Genomic DNA, 27,933 nt, shown 5'->3' with positions numbered 1-27,933 from the left:
ATTATGTCAATGAGTGTCCTAACACTATAGAACGACTTGCATCCACAGTAAAGCAGCTGATGTTGATGTGTGTCACTCTTGTGAGCCATGCTCGTGCGTTCACCTGTGCAGAGCTCTCGTGCGCGCTCTTGTCCAGCCAGAAGCGTAACGTGACGTCACTGGTGCCCCTCCAGTCTGCGCAGCTGACCGCTCACAGGACAACCGACACACACACACACACACACACACACACGAACACACGCACGCACACGCACGATCCCAGCGACGGCAAACCTCGGAGAAAGTCGGACTAACTTGTGCTTCACCTGCTCCAGTTGCTCCAGATGTTTCTGTGTTTTCTACTAGAAGCGGGCGCAGGTGGCTTTGGTTGAAGGAAAGAGTCCAAACTGTCGCTGAGAACTCTTCCTCTCTCTCTTTTGTCTTTCTCCGCGGTCAGGAGCCTGTGAAAAGAGACAACAAGGATTCACTGAAAACTGGGATTTACCTGTGTTGGCGTCTTTCACATCTTTGGGAATAAGTTTTATCTTGTTTTTTTTAAGAAGAAATAAATACAAAAAACTGAGGGCTCCACCTGCTGAGAAGAAACGACAGGTGAGTCGTTTTCTGCAAGTAAAGCGTGTATTTCAGCAGTCTGTGATTTATTATTACTCTAACATTAGTGTATTGATTATAAACAGGTTTTACACTGTGCTGCTGTTAATCTAGAGTAGATCTACAGTTATTCTAGTTCTATAAAGGTCATAGTTTAATGTGCTTGCTCTGTTGAACCTGTTTAGTTAGTCTACATTAACCTGATGGAGCATACAGGCTACAAATGTGATACAAAAAGCAAAGCACAGATTCGAATTCATAATTTCTTAATTATTATCGTTTCGAACCACTCAATTCATTCACAACAAGTTAGGAGACACATAAGGTTAAAAAATCCCCAGCTATAAGATATAGATGCATCTGAATTCCCTTTAAAAGAAAGTTTCCGTGTCTCGTGTGACTTCATGTCTGCAGGACACTGAGTTCTGTAACTGTTTTTAACTTGTTCTGATGGTTAACAAAACATTCAGCTCACTTTTATATGTAGTTATATCTGACTAGATGTGTACATATGATTTAGATACAAATAATAGGAAAAGAAAAAAGACAGAATTTACACATTGAGAACGTTTTCGAGGACCTGGCGTTTGGGAGGAGTGGGCCCCTTGACCGAGTCGGTCTATGTGTCTGTCTGTCTCTGTGCTTAAACATATAGCTTTGTGAGTACCATTTTGAGCATAGGCCTTTAACAGATTGAGGACATTTTAGCCGATCCTCACTTTTCAAAGAGCTGTTTGAGGGTTAAGACATGATTGTTTGGTTAGAATTGGGTTAAGGTTAGGATAAGGGGCTGTGGAATGCATCCTGTCAATGATTGTCCTCACTAAGATAGAAGTAAAAGATCGTGTGTGTGTCCGAGTGAAATAATGAAATACAACTGTCAAAATATTGATATTGATGTGATCTATCGGTTAACTACGATCGTATATATTAAACATGTAAGGTACGTCATTTGGAAGAAGGGTCATTATCCGTTTTATAAAAAGCATACTCATAGATGGGAAAAGTAGTCCTGTGACTTAATATTATCAATGGTATTCAAATGCTCTCTTATTTTTCTTTCTGTATATCTCTCCATTATTGCAGGCTTTAGGGATTGTTAAGGGCTTGCCCTAAGGAGTAGAAGGCCGGAAGAACACTGGTCATTCCTGTCCACTGTATACAGATGTATGTTGAGAAAGTTGTAACAGAGGGGAAGATGGGTGAGTGCACACAGCTCTCTCTCTCTCTCTCTCTCTCTCTCTCTCTCTCTCTCTCTCTCTCTCTCTCTCTCTCTCTCTCTCTCTCTCTCTCTCTCTCTCTCTCTCTCTCTCTCTCTCTCTCTCTCTCTCTCTCTCTCTCTCTCTCTCTCTCTCTCTCTCTCTCTCTCTCTCTCTCACACACACACATGCAGCTGTGCTGGTCATTCTACAGCTCACGCTGCCCGTTCTCTGTGTTTGGGAGCAGACATCAGTCCACTTAACAGTTAACCATTAACAGATTTGTTCAAAGTTGGTTTGCCATGTCCCTGATTTTCTCTCATTTATTTTAAGAGATTTGTCTTTCAGACTGAAAAACATTGACTTAGATTGGTTGTAATATGTTATCTTCCAGTAAGAAAAGGAAGCTCTGAACCCAAATAGAAATGTGATAGTGATGATAAGGGGGGTCACATATTACCATAGTGTTTTACACCAGATACAACTTCCTTTCAACACATCACTCACATTAAAAACTAGAATGACACTGAGCAAGTGAATACCTCCACCAAGGTGCAACAGTTTAAATTCAATATTTTTTATTTTGATCTGCACCAAATTGCACACACTCATAAATATCAGTCCTGAACCTGAACAATACCCATTAATTATTCTCTGAGAATATAAGAAAAGGTTGAAATGTTAAAGAAAGTGAAAGAAATCTTGGATCAGCCCCCTGATCCTGATGTGAATTGAATGGATTCTTTCCTCCATCTTCCACAAGATCCTTGTGGAGGTTACAACACACTCACGTAACTTATTTTAACCACTGCACAATATGAAACTCTCCTACTTCATTCAAACAATGCGCTCCCATCAGCATCAATGAAACCTCAAAACAAAAAACCCAGAGAATCCACATCGATCCTCCTGTTGCTTGCAATTTTTGCAGCTTTATGGCTCCTAATGAGTTTACTTCAAATTATATGATGCTTTTATAGAAGGAAAGATAAGATGAGTAGCTGTTGATAAAAAGCTTGTGTGCCACTGTGCACTTTGAAACTACTTTTTTCTGTTGTTACACACTTTTATTTTTAACACAGATTTAAAACATTACTGAGAAAATACTGCAAGGTCCCCCTCATTCGTTTTAACCCTGTTCCACAACACAATGAGTACCCACCTTACATTGCAGTGCCAAACTGAGTGTCGGTACCATGAAGCCAGCAGCCTCCCATTAAGTGAAGTCTTCAGCAGAGAACTGATATCATGCCAACATAATCCAGTCTCGTTGACAGGTCTTCTTGGTCATTTTATGTCCTTGTTGTGCCGTAACCTACTCTCCGTCTGAGCAGCTTGATGTTTTTACGGTTTCTGTAGCCTGACTGCGAGTCCACCCAGATGCAGGGAATCATAGTGTGTCTTTGGTGTGTGTAATTACAGGAGAAACAAAGTCTAGTCAAGGAGTGGCACATGTGTCAGGGCTTGTTTTGTATATGTCCGTGCTTATGTTAGATTAGGTCAGACATCAATTTCAGAAACGAGTTGTATTTACTTAATTGCGACACGCTCACACACCATGCGTGTGTGAACGAGAGCATCAAAACAAATATGCACACTAAGGCAAAGGCTAAACATTATTTTTATAATTTGGCTAATATTTACTATACACTGTGATTGTGTTTACTTTAGCATTTTCCTCCATGGCAACCACTACAAGTGTGAGTCATTGCTTATGTTGTGTCTCCATCTTTATGTATGTGAGGTCTGCTCCTGCTTGATCCCATCCTACCACACCTCGAAACATTTGGTAGGTTCTGGCTTAAAGATCGTCCTGGTTTGGGTCGTTTGAGATTAACAGTAGTTTTGTTATGTGTTTCCTCAAAGTCCAAATGTCAGTCCATGATAACACAGTGGATGCTGACTCTACAGTTGAGACTGGAGTGGAACAGGAGACATAATAAACATAAACATAGCACATAAAGAATTAACTTTCATGCTTAACTTTATGCCAACTCATATAACAACAACAGCTAGTGGTCAAAAGATCTATCCTCTATGATAACTGACCAAACTATCAAAACAATTGCAAAAACTTAGTAAGCAGACCTTAAGTACAATATACGACTAACACTCAGATTAAAGGACTTTTCCACAGAGAAATAACAAAGCAAGCAAAGGCTCCTTATTTCTGTTTTGAATACACCATGTGTTGTCTATGCATTTTGGTTTGGGGCAGGGCGTGGATGGCCACGTATCTCATCTGGTGCACAGCTGCTTCTTTTGACCCACCCTGAGGTACCACAGTAGGCGGGCGCGATGCATCCAAAGCTCAGGGTTTCCCTCCCAACATCCCACAGAAAAATAAATGACTCACAGAACCTTTTCCACTCTACTGCATGTGGCTGCCCATATGACTCATGGGTTAGGATAGAAATAACCCAAACAGAATATATATTACGTGCAGCATGTGGATGGGTCACATATAGCACGTAATGAGTTATTTGCACCTCTCATGCCAGCTCTGTTAACTGCAGTGGCAACAACAGATCCAAACACACTGTGGGTCCGTCCACCATATGTCTAGAAAGCTTTGAGTGAATTTCTTCAAATTTGTTTTGCAAAGATTTTCTTACCAGCCCCCCTTGCGTTTCTAACACACTAAATCTATACAAATATCTCTACAGATGATATAGCTGTGCCATACGTAAAGGACAAGTCAAGAGAGCTTTAGGTGATCAGGGCCGACACCTGTATCTATATGCTGTAAACAAAAATAATGGTTTATACGTTACATCCTGCCTCCTGCATGCTTCTCTGAATGCTGCGGAGATGTCTGCGTTGTTGTGAACGAATCTGACAATCTCCTGCTGCGTTCTTCATATGTGAAAGGCCCCATTGTCAGGACATTCTTCAGAGTTCGGCAAACAGCTTTAATGTGCTTTTTACCTCAAAGTATTCATACAGAGTGCAAGAGTCATCTACTTAGAAGTCCCTACATTGTAAAGTAGAGGTTAGTGAATGAGGGGGTGACTCCTGACGCAGCCTTAAAATCTCCTCTCCAGTGTTGAAATTGCTTCCTTGTGTGTTCATTCAAGTTAATGGCTACACCACCCCCCATGATTTCCTGTGATACTTCTCAGTTTAGTCGGTTTCATCCATATCTGTAAGCGAAAGAATCCTTGAAAGATTTGACATAAATGTTCAAATTAAAAGTCTTTTTTTGATTCTTGAGAGAGAAATGTGTAATTTGTCATCGTGTTGACAGAATTGTGTTGCATAACCCAGATAAAGTCAATGCAAGTTAAAGTTAAATTTCCTGTTCAGAATATAATGCAACATTTATAACACAATACAAACTTCCATGAATCAGTGCTGGTCACAACACTTTGTATACCACAGTAGTTTCAGATGGACCATGCAGGTAGAAGTGGACACAATAGAGTGCTTGTTCTGTGAGATGGGTAAGCACGGTGTGGGGGTAAGAGAGAGGGAAAGAAAGAGGTTGAAAAGAGTTTGAGAAAAAAGACAAGTGGACAGGATGAGGGTTGGTGCTAGACCTGAGACGTGTGGAGGAAATTTTGGGTATAGCTCAGAAACCACTATCTAATGAACACAAGCCTGGTGTCCCTCTGATAATATGTCCAGTGGATGTCAGACATTGATCAAAAGCCCACTAAATATTTACCTTTTTCACACTTTATGCCTGAATTTGCTTCATTTCTATGAGTCCTCATTGTTAATCACAGTCCAAGGAACAATAATGCCATTGTCACGCTGACTGCAAGTTTGCAAGGGAAGACTAACCAGAGGAGGGAAGGAGAGAGGACAGGCATGGAAGTGGAGGAGGAGCAAAAAGGAGGGGAGTCGTGGCCGGAAGGAGGTGGGGAGACATTGAGGAGAAGGAAAGGAGCTTTTTTTAAAGAAGAGGTAAAGGTGGGCAGGTACAATTGTGGTGTAGAGCAGAGTGAGCAGATTTGAGGAAATAGCGGAGAAGAAGGTTGAGGTTGGTGAAGTAGCAGGGCTACACAGCTATCGTGTTTCTCGATAACATAGAAATTCAGCAACTGTGGGACCAAGCTGGGTCAGTGGGTCCGTGTAACGCTGGATCCACGTCAGTCTTTGAGGTGTTTACTTCCACAGATCAAGACACATACATAAACTGATTCCAGATGATTCAGTTACTGGACTGGATTGTTCTTGTTCGCTCGTTTGATAAAAAGATTTAACATGTTCCCTATAAATATTTATATTTTAAATCTCAGAGTTCCATCTAAACATTGAAATTGAGGTTTTAATTTCACTTATCTCCCCCCCCCCCCCCGCATGTGAGAGAGGCGGGAAAATGTTGGAGGCAGGAAGGAAACTGGGCATGTAAACTGTTTTCTCTGATTTGATAAGGAGGACTTGTATACTTAGAGTATGTCCAGCTGTTTCCCGCCTCACAGATGGATGGTATTAGTGTTACAGTCATGACTGTCTCAGTGAACAGAGTATCCACTCAAAGTCAGGACACTCACAAATAATTACGGACGCAGGCTTTCTCGATTTAAATCTTTCTTTTTCACTGCAGGAAAATGCCATGTTTAAATATTAAATGAATGATGGCTGAATTCCATTTAGGCGAGTTAGAGTTATTGTCAGGCCTGGACTGGAATGAGGACTCAGAAGCAGAGAATCACGTACCAGCACACTTTATTGATTTCAGAACCTCAATGCAGAGTGACAAACAAGAAGGCTATGAAAATCTCACGAACTATATCTATAATATAATACTTGGCAAGCAATAACTGGGGAAAAAGAACTTCCTAATAAATACAAAACATACACTAGAAAAAGAAAAAGCTTTTAAACATAAACCACTCCCGAAGGAGGACAAACAAATGGCAAGAGCAAGAAATCAAAAGCGCTCCCGAAGGAGGAAAGACAAACTACTAATAAATGGGGCAAAAGAAAAGGCTCACCTAAACAGGAGGCTCAACAAACTAACTAAATCTCTCTTAACATAAATCGCTCCAAAAGGGAGGAAGAAAAACAGTTTACAAACAACACAAAACAAAGCTAAACTGGAAAACTTTAACAAACAAAAAATCACTCTCAAGGAGGAAACAGAAAACAACTTACGTGGCGTAGCAAGAAACTCTTTGGCAAAAACGACAATGACTGTGGGTAAGGCTTAGGTGCACAAACAAGAACGAAACACTTCGGCACAAGACAAAGGGGAGACGCAGACTATAAGCACATGAGGGTGAAGGGAACAGGTGGAAACAATCAGAGACAATCAGACCGGTGACACATGAGGAAGGGCAAGTGACCTGAAACGAGAGGAGAGTTAGGATTTCAAAATAAAACAGGAAGTTACGAGACAAAAACCCCAAGACAAGACAAACCTCACCGCGGTGTGACAGTACCCCCCCCTAGGACCGACTCCTGACGGCCCAGGCTGGTCCCTGTGGAAGTCTGTAATGAGTGTAGAGTCTACAATGTGACGAGACGGAACCCACTGCCTCTCCTCAGGACCATATCCTACCCAGTCCATCAGATACTGTTTACCTCGACCCCTATTGCGAACCGCCAGCAACTGCTTGACCTTGTATACCGGACCGCCTTCAATCACTTCTGGGGGTGGCGGAGGGGTAGCGGCTGGAACCATCGAACTCTCCTTGACGGGCTTGACCCGGCTCACATGGAAGGTGGGGTGAACACGGAGGGATCGGGGCAGGCGAAGGCGAACTGCTGCAGGACCGATGAGCTTGATGATGGGAAACGGGCCCACGAACCGCGGCGCCAGCTTCTTGGAAGGGACTTTAAGGTGTAGATCTCTGGCTGAGAGCCACACTCTCTGTCCTGGCTGGTAGGCGGGGGCGGGTCGTCTCTTGCGGTCCGCAGTTTTTTTCACTCTGTCCCCTTGGCGAATCAATACCTGCGTGGCGGCTGCCCAGATGCGGTGGCAGCGGCGAACCATGGCATGGGCGGAGGGCACAGACACCTCCAACTCGTTGTCTGCGAAAACAGGGGGCTGGTAACCAAATGCACACTTGAATGGTGACATACCTGTGCCCGAGGTGGGCAGTAGGTTGTGGGCATACTCGACCCAGACCAGGTGTTTACTCCATGTCGAGGGATTCTGGGAGACCAGACACCGGAGGCCGGTTTCAAGCTGCTGGTTTAGGCGTTCGGTCTGGCCGTTGGCCTCCGGGTGGTAACCCGAGGTCAGGCTGGCCTTAGCTCCGATGAGCCGGCAGAACTCCCTCCAGAACCGGGAGACGAACTGGGGACCCCGGTCTGAGACAATGTCTTTGGGAAATCCGTGAACCTTAAAAACATTGTTCATCATGATCTCCGCCGTTTCTTTGGCGGAGGGCAGTTTTGGCAGAGCGATGAATCGAACCATCTTTGAAAATCTGTCCACCACTGTGAGGACAGTGGTGTTACCTTGAGAGACCGGAAGCCCCGTGACGAAGTCTACCGAGATGTCGGACCATGGTCTGGAGGGGATGGGAAGTGGCTGCAAAAGACCCATGCGTGACCCGGAGGACGTCTTGTTTCGGGCGAAGACCGAACAAGCCTCTACGTATTCCCGGACCTCTGGTTCCATGGAGGGCCACCAGAACCTCCGGGAGATAGCGAACATCGTTCTTCGAACTCCCGGATGGCAGGAAAGCAGCGTGGTGTGGGCCCAGTGGATCACCTGTGGGCGCAATTCAACTGGGACAAACAAACGATTCTCTGGGCACCCACTAGGTGATGGGACCTCACCATTAGCCTGCTTAACCTAATTTTCTATCTGCCAAGTCAGTGCTCCAACCACACAGGTAAGTGGGAGGATCGTTTCTGGGTCCTTGGCAACAGGTTCGGGGTCGAAGAGACGAGACAGGGCGTCTGGCTTGACGTTCTTGGACCCCGGCCTGTATGAGAGAGAAAAAGAGAATCTGTTAAAAAATAGCGCCCACCTGGCCTGGCGAGAATTGAGTCTTTTGGCTTTCTTGATGTATTCCAGATTTTTATGATCAGTCCAGACCATGAATGGATGTTCAGCACCCTCGAGCCAGTGTCTCCACTCCTCCAGCGCGAGTTTGACCGCCAGCAACTCCCGGTTACCAACGTCGTAGTTCCGCTCCGCCTTGGATAGCCGCCGTGACAGGAAGGCACAAGGATGCACCTTACCATCCTGCTCTGACCGCTGGGAGAGGATGGCCCCGACTCCTTCGTTGGAGGCGTCCACCTCTACCACGAACTGTCGTTGAGGGTCAGGCAGGGTGAGGATGGGAGCCGAGGTAAAGCGGTGCTTGAGGATCCGAAAAGCAGCATCAGCTTCAGGAGACCACTGGAACTGCACCTTTGTGGAGGTAAGAGCATGGAGAGGGGAAGCTATTGCGCTGAAGCCTCTGATGAACCGCCTGTAAAAGTTAGCAAACCCAAGGAACTGCTGAACCTTTTTGCGGCTATCAGGTGTAGGCCACTCGACCACAGCGCTAATTTTAGCCGGGTCCATCTGCACACTTCCAGGGGCTACGATGAAGCCCAGGAAGGAGACAGTGTCGGCATGGAATTCACTTTTTTCTGCTTTGACATATAGTTTATTTTCTAGCAGTCTTTTCAGTACCTGAGTTACATGGTCTTGGTGTTTTTTCAGGTCAGAGGAGTAGATAAGTATGTCATCTAAATAAACATACACGAAATGGTCAAGAAAGTCTCTTAACACGTCATTTATCATAGCCTGGAAAACAGCAGGAGCATTTGTGAGACCAAAAGGCATGACTTTATACTCATAGTGTCCACTGGGTGTATTAAAACCAGTCTTCCACTCGTCACCTTCTCTGATCCGCACCAAGTGATAGGCGTTGCGAAGATCCAACTTGGTGAAGATCTTGGCCTGTTGGAGCTGGTCAAACACGGATGACATAAGAGGAAGTGGATAGCGATTCTTTATAGTGATGTCATTGAGTGGGCTGTAGTCAATGCACGGTCTTAGGGAGCCATCCTTCTTCCCCACAAAGAAGAAACCGGCTCCGGCTGATGATGATGAGGGGCGAATCAGACCCGCTTTCAGGGAGGTTTCGATGTACTCCCGCATGGCTGCCCTCTCTGGCCCAGAAATCGCGTACAGGCGGTCTTTGGGAATGGTTGAGCCCGGAATCAGCTCAATGGCACAATCATAGGGTCGGTGAGGAGGAAGTGAGAGGGCTTTAGTCTTGTTAAAAACCTCTTTGAGGTGGTGGTAGCAGGAAGGCACAGAGTTCAGTTCCGGGTAATTGGGATCTGCGGCTGGATTGACAGAGATCAATTTAATGTTCGTGACTTCCTCCTCCCAAACTGAGGGGTTCAAACAGTTGCTCACACAGTCCCCTCCCCAGCCCAGGATCTCTCCTGTTCTCCAGTTTATATGGGGATTGTGACGGAATAACCATGGCTGTCCCAAAATTAGAGTCTGTGACGGTGACTTGAATACATAGAAACGAATGTTTTCCCGGTGATGGTTAATGCACAGTTTGAGAGGTGCTGTGATATGTGTGATAGTAAACAGTTCCTGACCATTAAGAGCTTTAGCTCTGATGGGCTTAGCTAAAAGTTCTGTGCTAAGCCCCAGTTGTTCTGCTAGTCCCCAGTCCATCAAGCCTTTATCAGCCCCTGAGTCTATGAGCGCCTTGAGTTCAGTGGTGGTGTGGTGCATTACCTGGACTGTCGTGAGAGTGCGTGAGGTGGTGCCTGAAACCTTGAATTCACTCACCACCATGGTCCGTTTGGCAGTGCAGGTGGCGACGAGATGACCGGGTTCACCGCAGTAGAAGCATCGGCCCTCCTGCAGACGTTTCTGTCGTTCGCCGGGTGTTAGTCGAGCTCTTCCTAGCTGCATGGGCTCTCCCTCTCCTTCCGGATGGGAATGATGACGCTGCTCTGGCGGTGATCGACGGGTGGTTGACCATCCTGGTGCTTGAGTGCGTAGGGGTCTCTCCATCGTTGTGGGTCTCGGAAGACGTTGCTGTCTGAGTTGACGGGTTCTGTTGTCTGTCCGGATTGCGAGTGCGATGAGTGAGTCGAGATCTGTGGGTAGGTCCAAGGGAACCAGAAGGTCTTGGATAGGAGCTGCCAGCCCCTTCAGGAACACGTCGTATAAGGCCGTTGTATTCCAGCCACTCTCCGCCGACAAAGTGCGGAAACGGATAGCGTAATCACAAACGGAGTCGCTGCCCTGTCTCAGCCCGCTCAGCTCCCCAGCTTTCTCCCGGTCGGTCGTTACCGGGTTGAAAGTTTTCTGCAGCGCCGCTTCAAAGTCTGTGAGGGATTGGCAAACTGGCGAATCCCGGGCCCACTCTGCCGAGGCCCATGCCTTGGCTCTTCCGGTAAGGTGGGAAATCATAAAGGCAATCTTGGCTCGGTTAGAAGGAAAAGCATTGGGGTTTAGTTCATAGTGTATGGAGCAGTCTATGAGAAATGTTTTGCATAATCCTAATTCACCAGCGAATCGTGCTGGTGGGGCTAACTTGCATCCCGCTCCAATGGCTGGCACAGTCAGGACGGGAACCACGGGTGTAGCATCCGCTGCTACTGGAGGCTCGGGTGCTGTAATTGTCATCTGCACCAGACAATCGTTCAGGCTCTGAAGTTGTGTTGAGAGAATCCCCATCTGGGATGCCATAGCGGTCTGGAATTCCTCCTGACGGGAGAGCCGGGCTTCTTGGGCTCGCAGGACTGCCGTGAGTTGTGTCATCCCTGCTGAGTCCATACTGGCCGAAGTGTAATGTCAGGCCTGGACTGGAATGAGGACTCAGAAGCAGAGAATATCACGTACCAGCACACTTTATTGATTTCAGAACCTCAATGCAGAGTGACAAACAAGAAGGCTATGAAAATCTCACTAACTATATCTATAATATAATATAATACTTGGCAAGCAATAACTGGGGAAAAAGAACTTCCTAATAAATACAAAACATACACTAGAAAAAGAAAAAGCTTTTAAACATAAACCACTCCCGAAGGAGGACAAACAAATGGCAAGAGCAAGAAATCAAAAGCGCTCCCGAAGGAGGAAAACCAAACTACTAATAAATGGGGCAAAAGAAAAGGCTCACCTAAACAGGAGGCTCAACAAACTAACTAAATCTCTCTTAACATAAATCGCTCCAAAAGGGAGGAAGAAAAACAGTTTACAAACAACACAAAACAAAGCTAAACTGGAAAACTTTAACAAACAAAAAATCACTCTCAAGGAGGAAACAGAAAACAACTTACGTGGCGTAGCAAGAAACTCTTTGGCAAAAACGACAATGACTGTGGGTAAGGCTTAGGTGCACGAACAAGAACGAAACACTTCGGCACAAGACAAAGGGGAGACGCAGACTATAAGCACATGAGGGTGAAGGGAACAGGTGGAAACAATCAGAGACAATCAGACCGGTGACACATGAGGAAGGGCAAGTGACCTGAAACGAGAGGAGAGTTAGGATTTCAAAATAAAACAGGAAGTTACGAGACAAAAACCCCAAGACAAGACAAACCTCACCGCGGTGTGACAGTTATAGGGTTTTTGCTCGTATCATACTGTCACAGCTTACTGGGACATTTGAATGTAATGAACCCATGGTTGAAGTTGTTTACAGCATCTGTGTTTCTTCTACAGTTTCAAATCAAAATGTCTCATAGGAAAATGAATTCATGTCTGCATGAAACACATTATTGGTTCTCTCCTGCACCGTTATCCTGCTAACTAACAAACAAACACAAAACACAACCTCCTTGGTAATGGTGGTAAATTAAATTATAGTAAACTATTTGCATATGCATGATATGAGGTCTATCACTGTCAATGGTTATGCCTTTGTTTTTCATCAGGTTGTTTTTTAACACTAAAGTTTTGGTTAAGTTGACAAATTCTGCTCAGAGCAGTGGATAACAAGGCAGAAAAAGACAGTGAGAGCAACACACACAGGTGCACACAGGACACACATGGCACGGACATGGTTTGTTCTTGCCCGGTGAAGGAGTGCTTTAGACTTTAGACTATTGATCAGTGTCACTTGTACTTTTCAGTCTGTGCCAGGACACTGAGCTGAAACCAGCTGATGTTTGTTGTAGGGTGGTTGAGTCCAAAACAAAGAGCCACAATCACACAGGAGCAGTCTGGGCTTTTGCTTTGTAATATCTTGTCAAACATATTCATGCATACATAAATATGAGCAGAACACAGTTAATGTCACTGTTGTTATATTTCATCTCTTAAGTCTTCTCTTCAGCTTTGCGTGTTAATAGAATTGTGAAATGTATGTGATGTTAAAGGCGTTGGAGGTGTCACCTGTGCATTCAAGACACAAGGCCCTCTATGTTCACTAATGTGTATGTGTGTGTGTGTGTGCGTGTGTGTGTGTGTGTGTGTGTGTGTGTGTGTGTGTGTGTATGTGTGTGTGTGTGTGTGTGTGTTTGTGTGTGTGTGTGTGTCTGCAGGGAGCAGGGGAATCTCTCTGACCTGTGTGTTCACCCCCTGCCGGGTGATCGGGGTATTTGTGACACTGATTATCTTGGGAGCCGTAGGAGCAGCTGTTTGGGCCGTAGGTTAGACCACATGCTCTTACACATTAGACACACATTCTATTTTCTAACGAATCTGAGAACTTTTATTATTATCTGTTGTACATTGCACTGATGACCACTGTGTTAATACTCTTCTGTAGTTATGTACTGCACCATGGAGGAAGACACAGGCCTGTATGATGGTGAGTATGCAAGGACATGCTGATGGTTTCAAAGATGAAAAAAGATTTCTAATATGTAGCTTTCCTTTTGTGATATAGTTAAAATGAATATTTGTTACCATAGATAACTGATTAAAGATCATCCTCCTAAAAACACTTAACTTGATTCATGAATTGCACAAAAAAACTGTTCATAGATAATTGCAGTCTACCGATGTTGGATTTTGTTTTTTAGATAAAGGTCTTGAGAAATTGCAAAAATGAAAAATAGCCATCAAAATGTTAAAGAAAGTCTTTCACTACGTTTTGTGGTAATCCATTCAGTAGGTTTTTTGTGCGTAATCCCGCTTATCAACAAACAAACCAATACAGATAAAAACATAACCTCCTTGGTAGAGGTGATAAATATCCATTGTCACTGGGACAACTCACAGTTGTGAAAGAAACATTTAATAAATATATGTGACAGGTAAACAGGAGTGTGTGTGATTTATTTTACTGAACTTGTTTTGTAAGTAAATACATGTGATTCCCTGCAGTCCAGGTCAATTCTGCTGACCAACGTCTCAGAGTCTTCGATTCCACGCACAGGAGGTGGCGTGAGGTGTGTTCCTCCTCAGCCAATGAGCTGCTTGCTGGTATCAGCTGTGAAGAAGTGGGCTTTGTCAGGTGAGATATATTATTCTTATTATAAAGTGTGAATGAAGTGTAATCTAACAGAAATTTGATTTGGATAATTTGAGGGGTCAATGCAAAGTCCTAACAATTATAGTTCTGTGTGTGTGTGTGTGTGTGTGTGTGTGTGTGTGTGTGTGTGTGTGTGTGTGTGTGTGCGTGCGTGCGTGCGTGTGTGTGTGTTTCAGTGTGGCAAATTACTCAGTCACATCGGTGCCAGAGGCCAGTGGAGATGCTGGAGAGTTCTTCTGTGTCAGACAGGAAGAGCTTAGCTACGGCAAGAAAATCAAAGACTCGTTGTTCCCATGGTAACAAACATCTGTCTGATGCACCACTTGTATTACAGCAGTCTAACACTGGCTGTTACTGACGCTGTGTGTCTGTGTTTCAGTGACTGTGAGAGCAGGGAGGTTCTCACTATGCTATGCCAAGGTAAGATGTTCTGTGTGACACACTGGTTGACTTAAAGCTAGGGTTGGTAATCCTGGAAAAGCAAGCGAGTGCAGGCCACGCTTGAGAAATGCAATGCCCCAAAACCTGCACACCATTGCTGTGTTGAAGGGGTCAACCCTTTTTGTAATTGAAATTTAAATAACTTTTTTGTAACAATGATGGCTAAATTGCAATTTCTAATTGCATTTAAATTATATTTGAATTTGGAATCTCAGTGTCTTGCTACCCTCCCTTGGCTCTGACCCCTAGTTTGGGAACCACTTATACCGTATGTTTAATTGTGTCACATACACTTTACCTTGGCAAAAAAGTTTGCAATTAATTCTCCTCTCATCTCCTCTCTTCTCCTCTCCTCTCCTCTCCTCTCCTCTCCTCTCCTCTCCTCTCCTCTCCTCTCCTCTCCTCTCCTCTCCTCTCCTCTCCTCTCCTCTCCTCTCCTCTCCTCTCCTCTCCTCTCGGCAGACTGTGGCAGGCGTAGTTTTGCAGCAGACCGTATAGTCGGTGGTGTGGATGCCAGGCAGGGCAGCTGGCCTTGGCAGGTCAGCTTACAGTACGATGGAGTTCATCAGTGTGGAGGATCCATCATCTCAAACCGCTGGATTGTCTCCGCAGCTCACTGCTTCCTCCAGTAAGTGAAAGAGCTGCCTTATATTAGAGATAATTATTCTATTAAGGCTTATTAACAGGCCAAATATGTATTGAAGAATTTAGTAATTAGTAGCGTATCATGACTCTCACATGATGGTAGAATCATATTCTATTGAAAGAGAACGTCCTCTCCATTTGTGTGATATTTGTTTGTATTTGTGTGTGGACAGCTGAAAAATTCTGAGACATTCTTCCCCTGTCTTTCCTGCTTTGCTAGACGCAGCTTTGTGAATCGCTGGCGTGTGCAGCTGGGCTCCATCTATAAAAAACCAGACAACGCTTTCACGGCGGAGGTGAAGACCATCGTTTTTCACAGCAGCTACCTGCCCTCTGTAGATGCTAACATTGATGACAACAGCAGGGACATCGCCGTTCTGGCCCTCACCCAACCTCTTACTTTCACTGGTAGGACACACACACACGCACGCACGCACGTCCACACACGCACACACTCAACTTGAACATTTGAGTGAAAGATGACTGTGATTAGAGATGAGGTATAATGGAGGGAGACAGAGACACACAGTCATCCTGTAATGAACCTGTTTTAGGTTTCCATGTTCCTCCAGGACAAAGGTTCTTTTATCCAACATGATTAAATCAGCTCTGAACAGGTTTCCACCATTTCCTCTTATTACTATAACACTGATGCACTTCCTTTCTGCCATGGAATCCCCGGTGTCCTTCAGTAAAAAATCTTTTCCGTGTTCTCCACATATAAATGAAAAGAGGACTTACTCATGTAATCTACAGTGATTTTAGGATTATCTGAGTTTGTGCCCTCATGTGATGGTCGTGTCCTTCTACACTTTGTAAAGGAAACATAACAGGCAATGTTTCAGTAGCTCAGGTCTGACATCTAGTGTTTGGTGTTCATAATTACAACCGCAGAATTATATGCACTGAGGAGAGAACAAATAAGCTAAAGGACATTTGAAGGTTAAATACCTCAGTGTACAGTGCCTCTTTCAGTGTTGTTGCTAAAATCACAGCCAAAAACCATACTAGGGTTTTTTAGTTTAATTATCCCTCTTTCTCGATTTTCACTTTTTTTTTTTGTGGATGATAGTCATGCCAGATGTATTCATAAAATCACCTTTGACTTAGACATTTATTAACTGAATCACATGATTCAGTAAGTTGAACATTTTAGTCATTGCTTGTTTACTTTTAGCTCTATAGATTTCAGCAAAGCCACACAATATTGAATTTATTTAAAGAAAAATCCTTGTTCAAGCACATTGTGTTCTTCAAAAAAGCTTGGAAAATAAAAATTCTTAACAAATTGTCTGGATACAGAGTCTGTGCAGGAGTGATGGTGGTTTGAATCTTTTGTAGCGAGTTCCCATCGATAAGCCCGCTCGACCAATTACAAGGCAGTCAGTTGTCAATTGTGAAGTTTCACCCTGTTTTTAGCATCAATTAACTAATTAAAACAAACATTACTGTAAATATTAGCATTTAAACATCCTTAACTACCTGAATGACTGTGACATCTTTGAGAAAAGTTCGTTTGATGTGCACTTTGACTTTTCAGTTTGGTCCATATCTTATCTGCTAAAATGGAGGAGGCAGGATTTATAACCTATACTGCAGCCAGGCAGTAGATGGTGATGGAGGCGCTATGGCTTCACCTTTAGGGAGCAGTCATGTCGTCCATCTTTATTTACTCACTATGGTTTCCCTGATTGAGGATGTTTCCCCACTTCTTGTCTCCCTGTCTGGACACTTGTTCTGTTTGATGGTTCAGTATTATCATACACACATGTTTGCTTGTATCTTAAGACACAGAAAATGTTTGTGTGTTTGTGTGCAGAATACATCCAGCCTATTTGCCTGCCAGCATACGGTCAAAGACTGATAGACGGACAGATGGGAACCGTGACGGGCTGGGGAAACGTTGGGTACTACGGTGAGTCTACAGCTGTATCATCGTACACTGCAGACAGTGATTCATTTGATGATGGTATTTGCATTCATTGTTTTCTTTGATTGCAAATTATGACACTCAAAACGTTTTGTTATTTGTATTGAAACACATCAATTTGCTCTTCCGTGTATATTTTGATCGATAAAAGATGAAATTAGTGTGAATAAGTCATGACTGAAGAAGCAGAATCATATTCATATATTGGTGTTAATAGTCTATAGTATTGTTGGTTTCACCAGGGATGTTTGACTCGCAGGTAATCTAGCAGACGTCCTCCAAGAAGTGAGCGTCCCCATTATCAGTGACGCTGTCTGTAACGCTCCCGACTACTACGACAATCAGATCACCTCCAGCATGTTCTGTGCTGGTTACGAAAAAGGAGGCACTGACGCCTGCCAGGTCAGAGTGTGCATGTGTTCATGTAAAAGAGCTGGCATATGTTCATGTGTTTGGGTTTCTAGTCAGGGAACCATATTCTCAGATATGTCCTCATGTGTGTATCATCTAAAATCTACTATCTAATGCATATATCCCTACTTGTTTGATATCATTTTACATTCATACATTTCTGTCAAAGCTAAGGCACTTATAAGGTGTGTGCGTAAACTTTTAGCACCATGTGTGGTTTCAGGGAGACAGTGGCGGTCCCTTTGTGGCAGAGGACTGTCTGTCTAAGAGCAGTCGGTATCGCCTGCTGGGGGTGGTGAGCTGGGGAACTGGCTGTGCCATGCCAAAGAAACCTGGCGTCTACACCAGAGTGTCCCGGTTTCTGCCGTGGATATCTACAGCCATGAGGGTGAGACGCTGGATGCTTTGTAGTTTATTGTGTTGTTATAATGACAAGTAAAGACATACGGATAATAATACTCAGGTAATCTATAAACAACTCATCAACAACATCCAATTGCAAACACAAGCAGTGTGTATATTAATAGTGTGGAAGTAAGAAATTAAATGAAAGTTCACTTTCTGTCTTTATGGTCTGTGTCGGTGATGCTGGTTGCAGTTTTCTTTCTGAAACTGTAAAAGAGACTTGCAGTAATTAGTAAAGAGCAAGTGAAGACCTAGTAAATGACTCAGTCCATCCTGTGGACCCAGTCCAACCCTGAAGTTGCTGCTATTCACGACTTTATTTAAAGTTCAGTGAAGCACACCTCAGTATGTAGAAACCCAAACTGGGGAGAATCGTGAACGACCATGTCACTTACGCTGGAGTCTCAGCCGCTGCTGCTACAGAACGGTGGTCACCTTTTTATTTAAAGTTAATTAATATTGAATGTATAGCGTCTTCAAATCGCACCAAATTTAATTCTGCAATTTCTTGGGTCCTTAACAATACACATGCCAAACATGAAGCTGATAGGATGAATGGTTATTGAGATATGTTCCACATACAGACAGTGAATTCAGAACCTGCAACACGTGTGAATGTCTTTGTCAATCTGATGAAAAATCAAATCATCCCAAATGATCTGGTGGCGATTTTCAGCTGCAGCTTGACCCAGTTGTCGACCACTGCTTTAGTATATTTGCGAACTGTTCTTCAGACAGAGATTTGTGGAATTAGTAGATAGAGATAATCGGGTTTATCTGCTTTAACACTGCTATGGCCATGAAAAACAGAATGATCAACAGAGGACTAACATTTACTCACACAGCCCCCGGTGTGTTAAAACAGTTTCTCTTCTGACCTCTCTCCTTCAGAACTATCACAACTCACCAGGAGTTCACAAATTGGCCCGGACATGAGATGAATACTCCTACATTTCTACTTTTTCTACACTGAGACGACAACACGGACAGATCCTGTACATGTCAATGGGAAGAGTTACAACGGAGGGTCTTGAAAGCTGCGATGTTCCTCTTGTATCAAAGTTCTGGACACCCCTTCTTACCCGAAATGTTTTGTTGAGGATTTTTCCACTTCTATTACACATGGTAAAAGGTTTGCCAATATCATATTCCTTTAGAGAGCAGTCAAGCGACCACATTAATCCCACAGTTACACTGTTTTTTAATCATTGGTTCAAGAAGAAATGATCAGGGGCTCAGATTTGAGGAGAAAATCATCTCTCATTATGACCAGTGAAGACGTGACTATGCAAGCAAATGTTAATGTGTATGAGTATATGAGTCCCATAAAAGCAAAAATCATATCAAAGGTAATTGGTTTGCCAAAATAAAGGCCCAAGAGAACATCAGAGTCTGTGGGTCCAAACCTTCAGGCAGCCGTTCACAGCAAAGGACTTTCCACAAAATGGTAGATATGTAAATCTTCATATGTGTAGACATTTCTTTCTAACCTGTTAACTTCTTCTACTATGTGTTTAAAGGTCTATATCTCCCTCACAGTTATTTCTATGTTGATGTGAACCTACTCAGATATAAGCTGAGACATAGCACCTTAATGTTGTAAGATCCATGATTTTATTTAACTTGAATGTCCTGAGCCTGAAGAGTAAAAATGTGCACCTGTCCAAATAACGTGGTCTGGAATACATCCGGAAGTTTTGCTGAGACAGGGAATAAAGTTATAATCAAACTTTGCTACCGAGACATTATCGAGACATTATGAATATTATTCATAAAGATTCAATAGGGCCTCTCAGCATTCGGTGCTCAGGCCCTAAACAATACAAGACTCAATATACTGGATTGCAGATTCCTGCCGTGTAGAACACAATGACATTATTTTTCTGAAATGGCTTTCTGTTCTCTCTTGTTTATTAGCTGCATTTACTCCGAATTTACATCAGAAACAAATCACCAGTATAATATTTGAGCTAAACATCAATAACATGAGTGAGGTCTTGTAAAGACTCAGTTCTATCTTCAATTTTCTAGGTGTAATCAAAAGTATTCATTCGATAAGATTTTAAAGATTTAAAGACCACGTGCAGCCTCAACACTTTCAATACTTTCACAATGTGCAACACCAAGACACAGATATTGTCATTGATGCGTGAGTAATTCAAGCTGATCACATTTATCTCTACAAAATTACAAATCTTTACACAGTATAATTGTCATTTTGTTATAAACCCATGTGCTGAATGCAGTGTGTGTTTTTATGCAGTAGCCTGACTTCATCATGGATGATTATTCATACAAGATTTAACTCTTTACCAAATGTCCATGTTTGCATCAGTATTTTGCTTTATTTTGTAAATATTAGTTAGTAAATATTTGTTTCTTGTTAATGTAGATGTTTTTGTCTGACACAGATCTTATTGCCAATCGTGCAATAACCTCATAAATCATCTTCTCGTGAAGTATATATTTTAGTAGGTATTAGAGAAGACTTTACTGTACCTCTGAGTACCTGTAGCTAACACTGTGTGAGTGTCCTTCACCTGGCCTGAATAAAGAATGGGATGTGAGCACTAAAATCTACATTTAAACTGTTTGTGGCATGTTTGCTTCTGATGTACAGTATGTATGCATTTATAGCAAATGTGACGTGAGAGATAAGTATTGTAAGATGTAAATTGTTGCATTGAGTATTTTATTGAAGTCATAATTAAAAGCAACTTGCCCACAGTAACTGTGTGATAAAGTCCAATTTATTCTTATTAAATATTCTCTACACTGCTGCATATATAGTTATACTGTAGTTTGCAGTCTCATAAACACAACAGTACCAATCTCTGAGGTAGCTTTATCAAATATAGTCGGATTATATGAAATACCTGCTTCACTAAGTGCAACTGTAAACTAAACCATGAATAAACAAAGTCGTCCAATAAATACATCATAAAACAAAAGAATGAAGAAAAGGCATTTTCAACCTATTAACTAACACTGTTGTTCTTCTCTTCACATCGGATCAGCTGGATGTGACCACAGTCGAGTAGATCACAGAATCCTCGCTATCTCCTATTGTGGCCCTGAAGAGAGAATGAGGATGTTAATAAGCATCAATGCATCAGATGGTGTTACTGTGTCTACATTGATAATGGCAGGTTCACAGCAGCATTGACACCTCATACCTCACACCACCATCTTTTCTTTCCTCAACTTATTAATTTTTACACAGGATAAAATCACAGTTTGTGCTGCAGAAACTTGGACACCGAGGTCAAGCCCTTTGTAAAGAATTCTGTGAATTTGTTTCGTTTTCAGAAGTTCACATTCCATGGAAACACATTTTACACATGTGAATAATATTTATTTTCAACTACATTAGATGTGAGGGTAGAATTTCTTAAATGTTAATTAGGTCATATATTTTAAACAGATTTAATAAGTGAAGTGTTTCATGGTGTCTTTAAACAGAAAGCAAAGCAAATTCAGTCTGATTCAGAACCCTTATGACTGTATGAGGTGTCAATGTTAAGATACAAGTGATTGAATAAACTAAAGCAGGGGCTCTCAAAGTGCGTCAGGGACCGCTGAGGGGTCCTTGAGGGGTTGAAGGGGGTCCCCAGCAAAGGGGTATCAGTATTTTGGTCTGAATGTTTTACCCTTCCTGAAATAAATCCATATATTTCATCTACATTATTATTTCAGTTATTCAGCCACATTCAGAAAATATTCTTTTGGGTTTTGGTGCTTTTAATTTTCATCTATCAGTCGATTCATCCTTTATCTGTATGGGGGATCCCTTGATGGTCAAAGGAGCCAATCCTAGCAGACAATGTGAGAGTTACTTCCTGGACGAGTCACTCAATTATCACAGAGCCAACATTCAGAGACAAACAATCAACTTCACATTCACACCTATGGTGAATTGAGGGAGGAAGCAGTAGTACACACAGAAAACCAAGGCAGACATGGGGAGAACATGCAAACTCCAAACAGGCCACAAATTTGGATTCAAACTGGGAACCTTGTTGCTGTGAGACTGCAGTTGACAGCTACCTCCATGTGATTAGGATTAGGAAGTGAAATAAACATTTATAATAATAGATTATTTGAGGAAGGAGTATCCACTCATTACTTAATTTACTGTAAAGTCGGAGCTACAGCTAAACAAATAGAAATGTTTAAATTTTTCTCTGTGACAGTTAAGGTTTTATTTCATAATTTGGGAATTTGAGACTGCACAGTTATCACTTGACCGACATTGAATAATAGAATATAATGCTGTGATGTTAAACGTTTGTTCAGTGAATCTACCTGGACTCTTGTGGAGCTCTGCTGTTGTTTCTGGGTTTGATGGCCACTGTTGTATAGATAAGTTCAGCTTCATCAAAAGAAGGAACCTGAAGGGAGAACATGCACAGTGAATTTATTTCAAAAATATTGTGTTGTATGTTCTGCATATGCTCATGCATGTTTGTGGACCACACTTACAAAATGTTTGTGGTGTGTGTTCCTCGGAGAGGATGAAAATGTGTTGATGTTGGCGTAAACAGTGTCCAGCTGATCTTCTGTGGATGAAGAACTCAAGCCCTGTAGAGAAAACAACAAAGGGCAGGTATAAATTAAGGTTAGGAAAAAAAATCATATCAAAGAAAACATTTAAATTATTCAATTTTTACTGCGAAAGTAGGTCATGTGTTAACCCCTGTCTGTTGGTTTGTTTGTTTGTTTTTCAGCAGGATTAAATTTAGGTGCTAATCCAGACAAAGGGTACGATGGTTTCAAGACACTAACATTGCAATATAGGACTTTTAAAAGAAATATTTTCACTAGGTTCTTAGGGAACAATTCATGAGTCTGAATATCAAAAATCTGGCATATTAAGAGGAGAGATATCTCTGAGTGTGTGTTGGTGCAGCTTGATTTAGGGGACTGTCGGGCCTTGGTGGAAGTATGTGCTCTACTGAGTGCTCTTCTAGTTACCTTTGCCAATGAAGGTTTGTATGTCTGTCTGTTGGTTAACAGAACAACGAAAAAACTACTGGACGGATCCCAATTAAACTTGGTGGAAGAATGTGCTATAGGAACCGGGAGGAACCCATAAAAGTTTGTTGCGGGGAATGATTAAGGGGCAGATCCACGAATTAAAAAAAGTTTTTTCAAACATTACCAGACTGGGCAGGTCTTTCTTACATTTTCCCACGCAAGGAATAATTTATGGATCTTGATCTTGATGACAAAAATCTGTCATATTTATGGGACTGATATTTATGAGAATGGGCAATTTGCTGCACATCCAAATAAATATCTGGATCCAGTGAATTTACATGTGGTTTTATAAGGTGACTCATGACTAGTTTTGATCTGTGTAACTGCTTGAATGGGAAGTCAAACTTTCCACTGACCCTTGTAAAACTGACAGTCAATCACAAGAGTTTAATAAAGTTAATAAAGTTCAGATCGGTTATTTGAGGACTTTTTTTTTAGATGTACTCACTTTTTCTGCTGCATTGGTCCTTTGTTTTTTCCTGTAAAAAAAAAAAGTTGTTTTGTAATAATGGAAACCACAGCAGCACCCACCCACACCCACACTCACACACACACACACACACACACCCACACACACACACTCATTTTTACATGATGTACAGGAGACACTTATCATCATAAGAGATGTGGAGACTATATATGTAAATGGCTGTGTCACATTCACTCTTAATGACATTTATTGACTCACCAGTACAAAAGATGTGCTACCACAAGAGTCACCAAAACAATGACTCCAACTCCGGCAATGATCAGGTGCAACTGGCTGCCTGAGGAAGAGCACACAGTAGGGTTTGATTAGAGGAGGACAAACCTAACCCCGCTCTGTTGAACACAATGATGAAGATTTATTCTTTAGCAGCACGAACCGCGTTCCTTTGTTTTCGGGGTCACCAGCAGATCAGTTGAGTTGCCCGTCCCCACACTGTTACTGGCCTGGCAGAGGTAGAGTCCAGTGTGGGACGCCTCCACAGAGGAAAGAGACAGCACCTGTCTCCAGCCCACCTGGAGCCATGAGCTGGAGCTGGGAGAGTCTGTCCTCTTGTACCAGGTGTAGTTGTCGGCCGCAGGGTTGGCTTCACTGCTGCAGGTCAGATTCACACTGCTGCCCTCAGCAAATTGTGGATCATCCACTGAAATTGAGATGTTCACTGGGCCGTCTGAGAAAAAGGACAAACAGCACATGTGGATGATGAGACAAGTGATAACAGTGCAGCTATTTTTTGTCTGGGCTCCTCAAATCTGAGGGTCTCATGTTTGCACGTCTTATATTATTAATTTTTCTTCAAATATGCTCATTGATATACTTTTCTCCAAAATATGACAATTTCTTCCTGGCACAATCTCGTTTGAAGTAATCAGGTTAATCTCTTAAAATTATTTTCTCCTGTTGGAACACCAATATCAGGAGGCTGGTCAGGTTGACGTACAGTACATGTGGGCTACTGTGTAAGCATGAGTCAACATGAACATTTTAATCAGCACTTCCTCTCCCTCAGAGCCTTTCACAATGTATCCTCTCATGACTCTTTGACACATCATGATATTACTGGGGCAATATTGAAACTGAGGAAGTAGATAACTGAGAATTTTCAACTTTGTCATTTTTCATTTTAAAGGCTGACACAAGATGAGAAAAATCTCTATCTATCTATCTATCTATCTATCTATCTATCTATCTATCTATCTATCTATCTATCTATCTATCTATCTATCTATCTATCTATCTATCTATCTATCTATCTATCTATCTATCTATCTATCTATCTATCTATCTATCTATCTATCTATCTATCTATCTATCTATCTATCTATCTATCTATCTATCTATCTATCTATCTATCTATCTATCTATCTATCTATCTATCTATCTATCTATCTATCTATCTATCTATCTATCTATCTATCTATCTATCTATCTATCTATCTATCTATCTATCTATCTATCTATCTATCTATCTATCTATCTATGTATCTATCTATATGTCTATATGTCTATATGTCTTTCTGTCTGTCCATCTGTCTGTCTGTTTATCTATCTATCGAAGTAACACGTACATGAGAACAGACGTCTCATTGCAACATGTCTTTACACTCACACAGGACATCCAGGTGAATGTTGGTTGAGTTCATCATGTCATCGCCCCTCCAGCTAACATTGTTCCAGGCCTGACAGTGGTACAGTCCACTGTGTCTGGGCTGCAGGTCAGAGATGGTGTGTTCCTGCCCTGAACTGATAAACTCTCCGTCCATGTACAGGCTGTATCCTCTGGGCTCCACAGGTGGGTTTGCATCACTGCTGCAGTTGAAAGTCACTGAACCTCCTTTGACGACGTCTCCTGGTGGACTCACCGACAGCGTTACACTCTTTAGAGCATCTGATAGAAAGAGCATCAGGGATTTTTAGCCAGGCAGACAAAGAAATGAAGTCGGGACATAAGGAATGAGTATGAGGTTAAATAAACTGTATACTACTGCATGAAGCGATGATACAACAATATATTTACAACACATACATTAGATTTATTATATATATATTTATTACAGTTTGTACTGTGTATTGTTCAGATTGTGCAAGAGAAATTTTTTTTTTTGTCTACTACTACAATTTTATTTAGCTTTCTTTAACATTGTGAGATAGGATGATGACAGATTTCCCATGCAGGGAATAATTCATGGATTTTGATTTGAAAAAATCTGGTATATTTAGAAGACTAGGTGTGTGTAATTCGGGGCAGCTTGATTTAATTTAAGGGTACGATGGTGCTTTGATGGAGGTAGTTGCCTTATTTTTACAGGGACTTGGTACAGACATAAAAAATACTAAAATACGAAATAATTACGTGAATGACCTAAAGTCATTTAATTCACCGACTAAATCAAGTGTTATAGTAGCTGGAATGGTGAATGTTGGATAGATGCATTTATATATCTCTTTTCTCAATGTATAACCTTGAGCTACAGCACCAGCCTCATTCACCTATTCACACACACATTCATGCTGCGATTCGTCTGTCACATAGTCAGCAGAGACGTCAGGGGTTATTAGTGGTTCACTATATTGCCAAAAGACACTTTTAGCATGTGGACTGGAGGAGGCAGGGATCGATCAACCTTCTGATTAGTGGACAACCCACTCTGCCTCCTGAGCAACAGTTTAAAAGGCTGCAAGGTAAAACAGCAAAACTGTATCCCTGTAACGGAGCAATAGGCCATTGCCAGTGGAGGATATCTATTTAGATTTTTTTTTTTCCACCGGTGTGTCATGTTCACAAAAAAACTGAGGCACTCTCTCAAGCTGCTGTCTTGCTAAATTAACTGGTTCACCCAGTTGTCACATTCCATCACTGCTGATCATAGCATATAAAACCAGTGTCTGCTGCGGAGTCTTTTTACCCCGGAGTAAATAATTGAATTCCAGTTGCAGGCTGATGCCGGATGTAACTTGATGTTATTTGGGGTTAGTGGTTTTTTTTGACCAGTTGAAATGGGGCTTTACATAGAATGGTGCCAGGTTTGCTGTGGAGAAAAGCCTATAAATTGAGATGCAGTGTTAATAGTGTACTTACACAGAACATTCAGAGTCACAGAGTTGGATCTGACTGTCTCTTGTCCAGAGACAGCACAGAAGTAGCTCCCAGCATCCTCTCTCCTCACCGGGAACCCTGGTTTCCCCACTTGCTGTCCATCTTTAAACCAGACAATGGTTGTAGGACAATCTGACACACAGGTCAGCCTGAAATCATCTCCCTCTTTCACAGTGCTCGGCTTTAAAACAGCGGTTAACTCTGGTCCAGGTACAGAAACAGGAAAAAATAAATTTTACTCAATTTTGTTTATTCATGACAAATCTATAAATTAATAATACTTATTTTTTGTTACCTTTAACAGACAAATAAGCATAGGTTTTGCTTGTCCATTTGTCTGACTTTGTCTCAAAACGAAAAAAGTAATATCCCTCATCAGTGGGTTGTACATTGTTGATCTTCAGATTACAGTTATGATTTCGGTTACCCACGTATTCAAAGTCCGGGGGCGAAGAGAGACTAGAAAGGGAATGCAGCCGCCACTTGCCAGATGTAAACAGGGCTCTAGACCAGACCACCTTAGTGACTGTTTGATACCAAGGGTAGTCATAGCTGCACTTCATAACTACTGATCCCCCTCTCAAAGCACACTGATTTTCGAAGGTCACGCTCCAATCTCCACTCCAAACACCTTCGGGCAAAAATGTTGACAAATACACAAGTTCAATTTAAAGGTAGAGATAACATCCGATACACAATAATTGTGTGTTGTCATTTCCTTACCTGGCATAAAAACAAGGATCATCAGCATCCAACTTTCCATTGTTAAAATCTCCCTAGAACATGATTATTCACAACACGATTCATTACTTGTCATTCTGGGGACAGCACAATGTCAAAAAAAGAGTATAAAAGTGAAAAGTACTCACCCGCTTAAGCAAACAGACCAGTTGCTTGTTCACGAGATGGTGTTGAGGAATGAAAAGCAGAAGTGGGAATGTGGCTTCGCCCTGCTTCCTCTCATCCTCAAACGTTCAGAGAGCTGATTACATAAAGTTGGAGTGTCCTCACTTTCATGATCTGAATCTACACAAACAGACACACACATTGACGGAGGAAGGGGACACATTGATTCATCGGTCTTACACAACAGGGGACTCAGTGCAATGTGTTCAGAGTCCTGCATTACAACAACATGCACAAGCGGAGGGTGAGACGTAAGCAAAACATTTTTCAGGGTTTCACTTCTCGACAATGTTTGCAATTCATCTTTTTCCCCTGTTGATGTAAGAACAAATGAAAATTAGAAACTGGTGGCTACAAACAGTTTGTGTTCTGAGTTTTTGTTTACAAAATAAACATCATAAATCATTATGTCTAAATATGTT

At 42.2% G+C, this 27,933-nt stretch overlaps 2 protein-coding genes across 2 annotated transcripts; one reads left to right on the top strand and one right to left on the bottom strand.

Annotated features, from left to right (window-relative positions):
• The first annotated feature begins 206 nt into the window (after nt 1-206).
• On the top strand, nt 207-20,712 carry hpn (hepsin). The gene is made up of 13 exons (XM_061082009.1): nt 207-591; nt 1,678-1,793; nt 13,215-13,322; nt 13,442-13,483; nt 14,002-14,131; nt 14,326-14,445; nt 14,529-14,569; nt 15,053-15,218; nt 15,456-15,643; nt 17,055-17,150; nt 17,425-17,567; nt 17,800-17,964; nt 18,873-20,712. The coding sequence occupies exons 2-13, from the start codon at nt 1,757-1,759 to the stop codon at nt 18,915-18,917; spliced, it is 1,281 nt and encodes a 426-aa protein (XP_060937992.1). The 5' UTR covers nt 207-591; nt 1,678-1,756; the 3' UTR covers nt 18,918-20,712.
• On the bottom strand, nt 20,388-27,168 carry LOC133014605 (B-cell receptor CD22-like). The gene is made up of 9 exons (XM_061081870.1): nt 26,901-27,168; nt 26,588-26,806; nt 25,118-25,396; nt 23,888-24,178; nt 23,710-23,788; nt 23,470-23,500; nt 22,464-22,562; nt 22,287-22,372; nt 20,388-21,055 (listed from the first exon to the last, which is right to left on the bottom strand). Exons 1-9 carry the CDS (start codon nt 27,166-27,168, stop codon nt 20,995-20,997), a joined length of 1,413 nt encoding a protein of 470 aa, XP_060937853.1. The 3' UTR covers nt 20,388-20,994.
• Between the last annotated feature and the right edge of the window lie 765 nt (nt 27,169-27,933).

This window comes from Limanda limanda, chromosome 11, assembly GCF_963576545.1.
Source record: "Limanda limanda chromosome 11, fLimLim1.1, whole genome shotgun sequence".
Lineage (NCBI taxonomy): Eukaryota > Metazoa > Chordata > Actinopteri > Pleuronectiformes > Pleuronectidae > Limanda > Limanda limanda.
This window is presented reverse-complemented; position numbering and strand designations above follow the sequence as displayed.

Bases quoted from the DNA above. Each gene is read 5' to 3' on its own strand.
- hpn (XM_061082009.1), top strand. From the start codon at position 1,757: ATGTATGTTGAGAAAGTTGTAACAGAGGGGAAGATGG. The intron at 15,644-17,054 runs GTAGGACACACA...GTTTGTGTGCAG, and splicing joins CCAACCTCTTACTTTCACTG to AATACATCCAGCCTATTTGC. The intron at 17,568-17,799 runs GTCAGAGTGTGC...GTGTGGTTTCAG, and splicing joins GAGGCACTGACGCCTGCCAG to GGAGACAGTGGCGGTCCCTT.
- LOC133014605 (XM_061081870.1), bottom strand. From the start codon at position 27,168: ATGAAGTGCAGCTATGACTACCCTTGGTATCAAACAGTCACTAAGGTG. The intron at 24,179-25,117 runs GTGAGTGTAAAG...CCTTTTTCTCAG, and splicing joins CATTCACCTGGATGTCCTGT to ACGGCCCAGTGAACATCTCA. The intron at 21,056-22,286 runs GTAGATTCACTG...TTCTCTCTTCAG, and splicing joins AGAGCTCCACAAGAGTCCAG to GGCCACAATAGGAGATAGCG.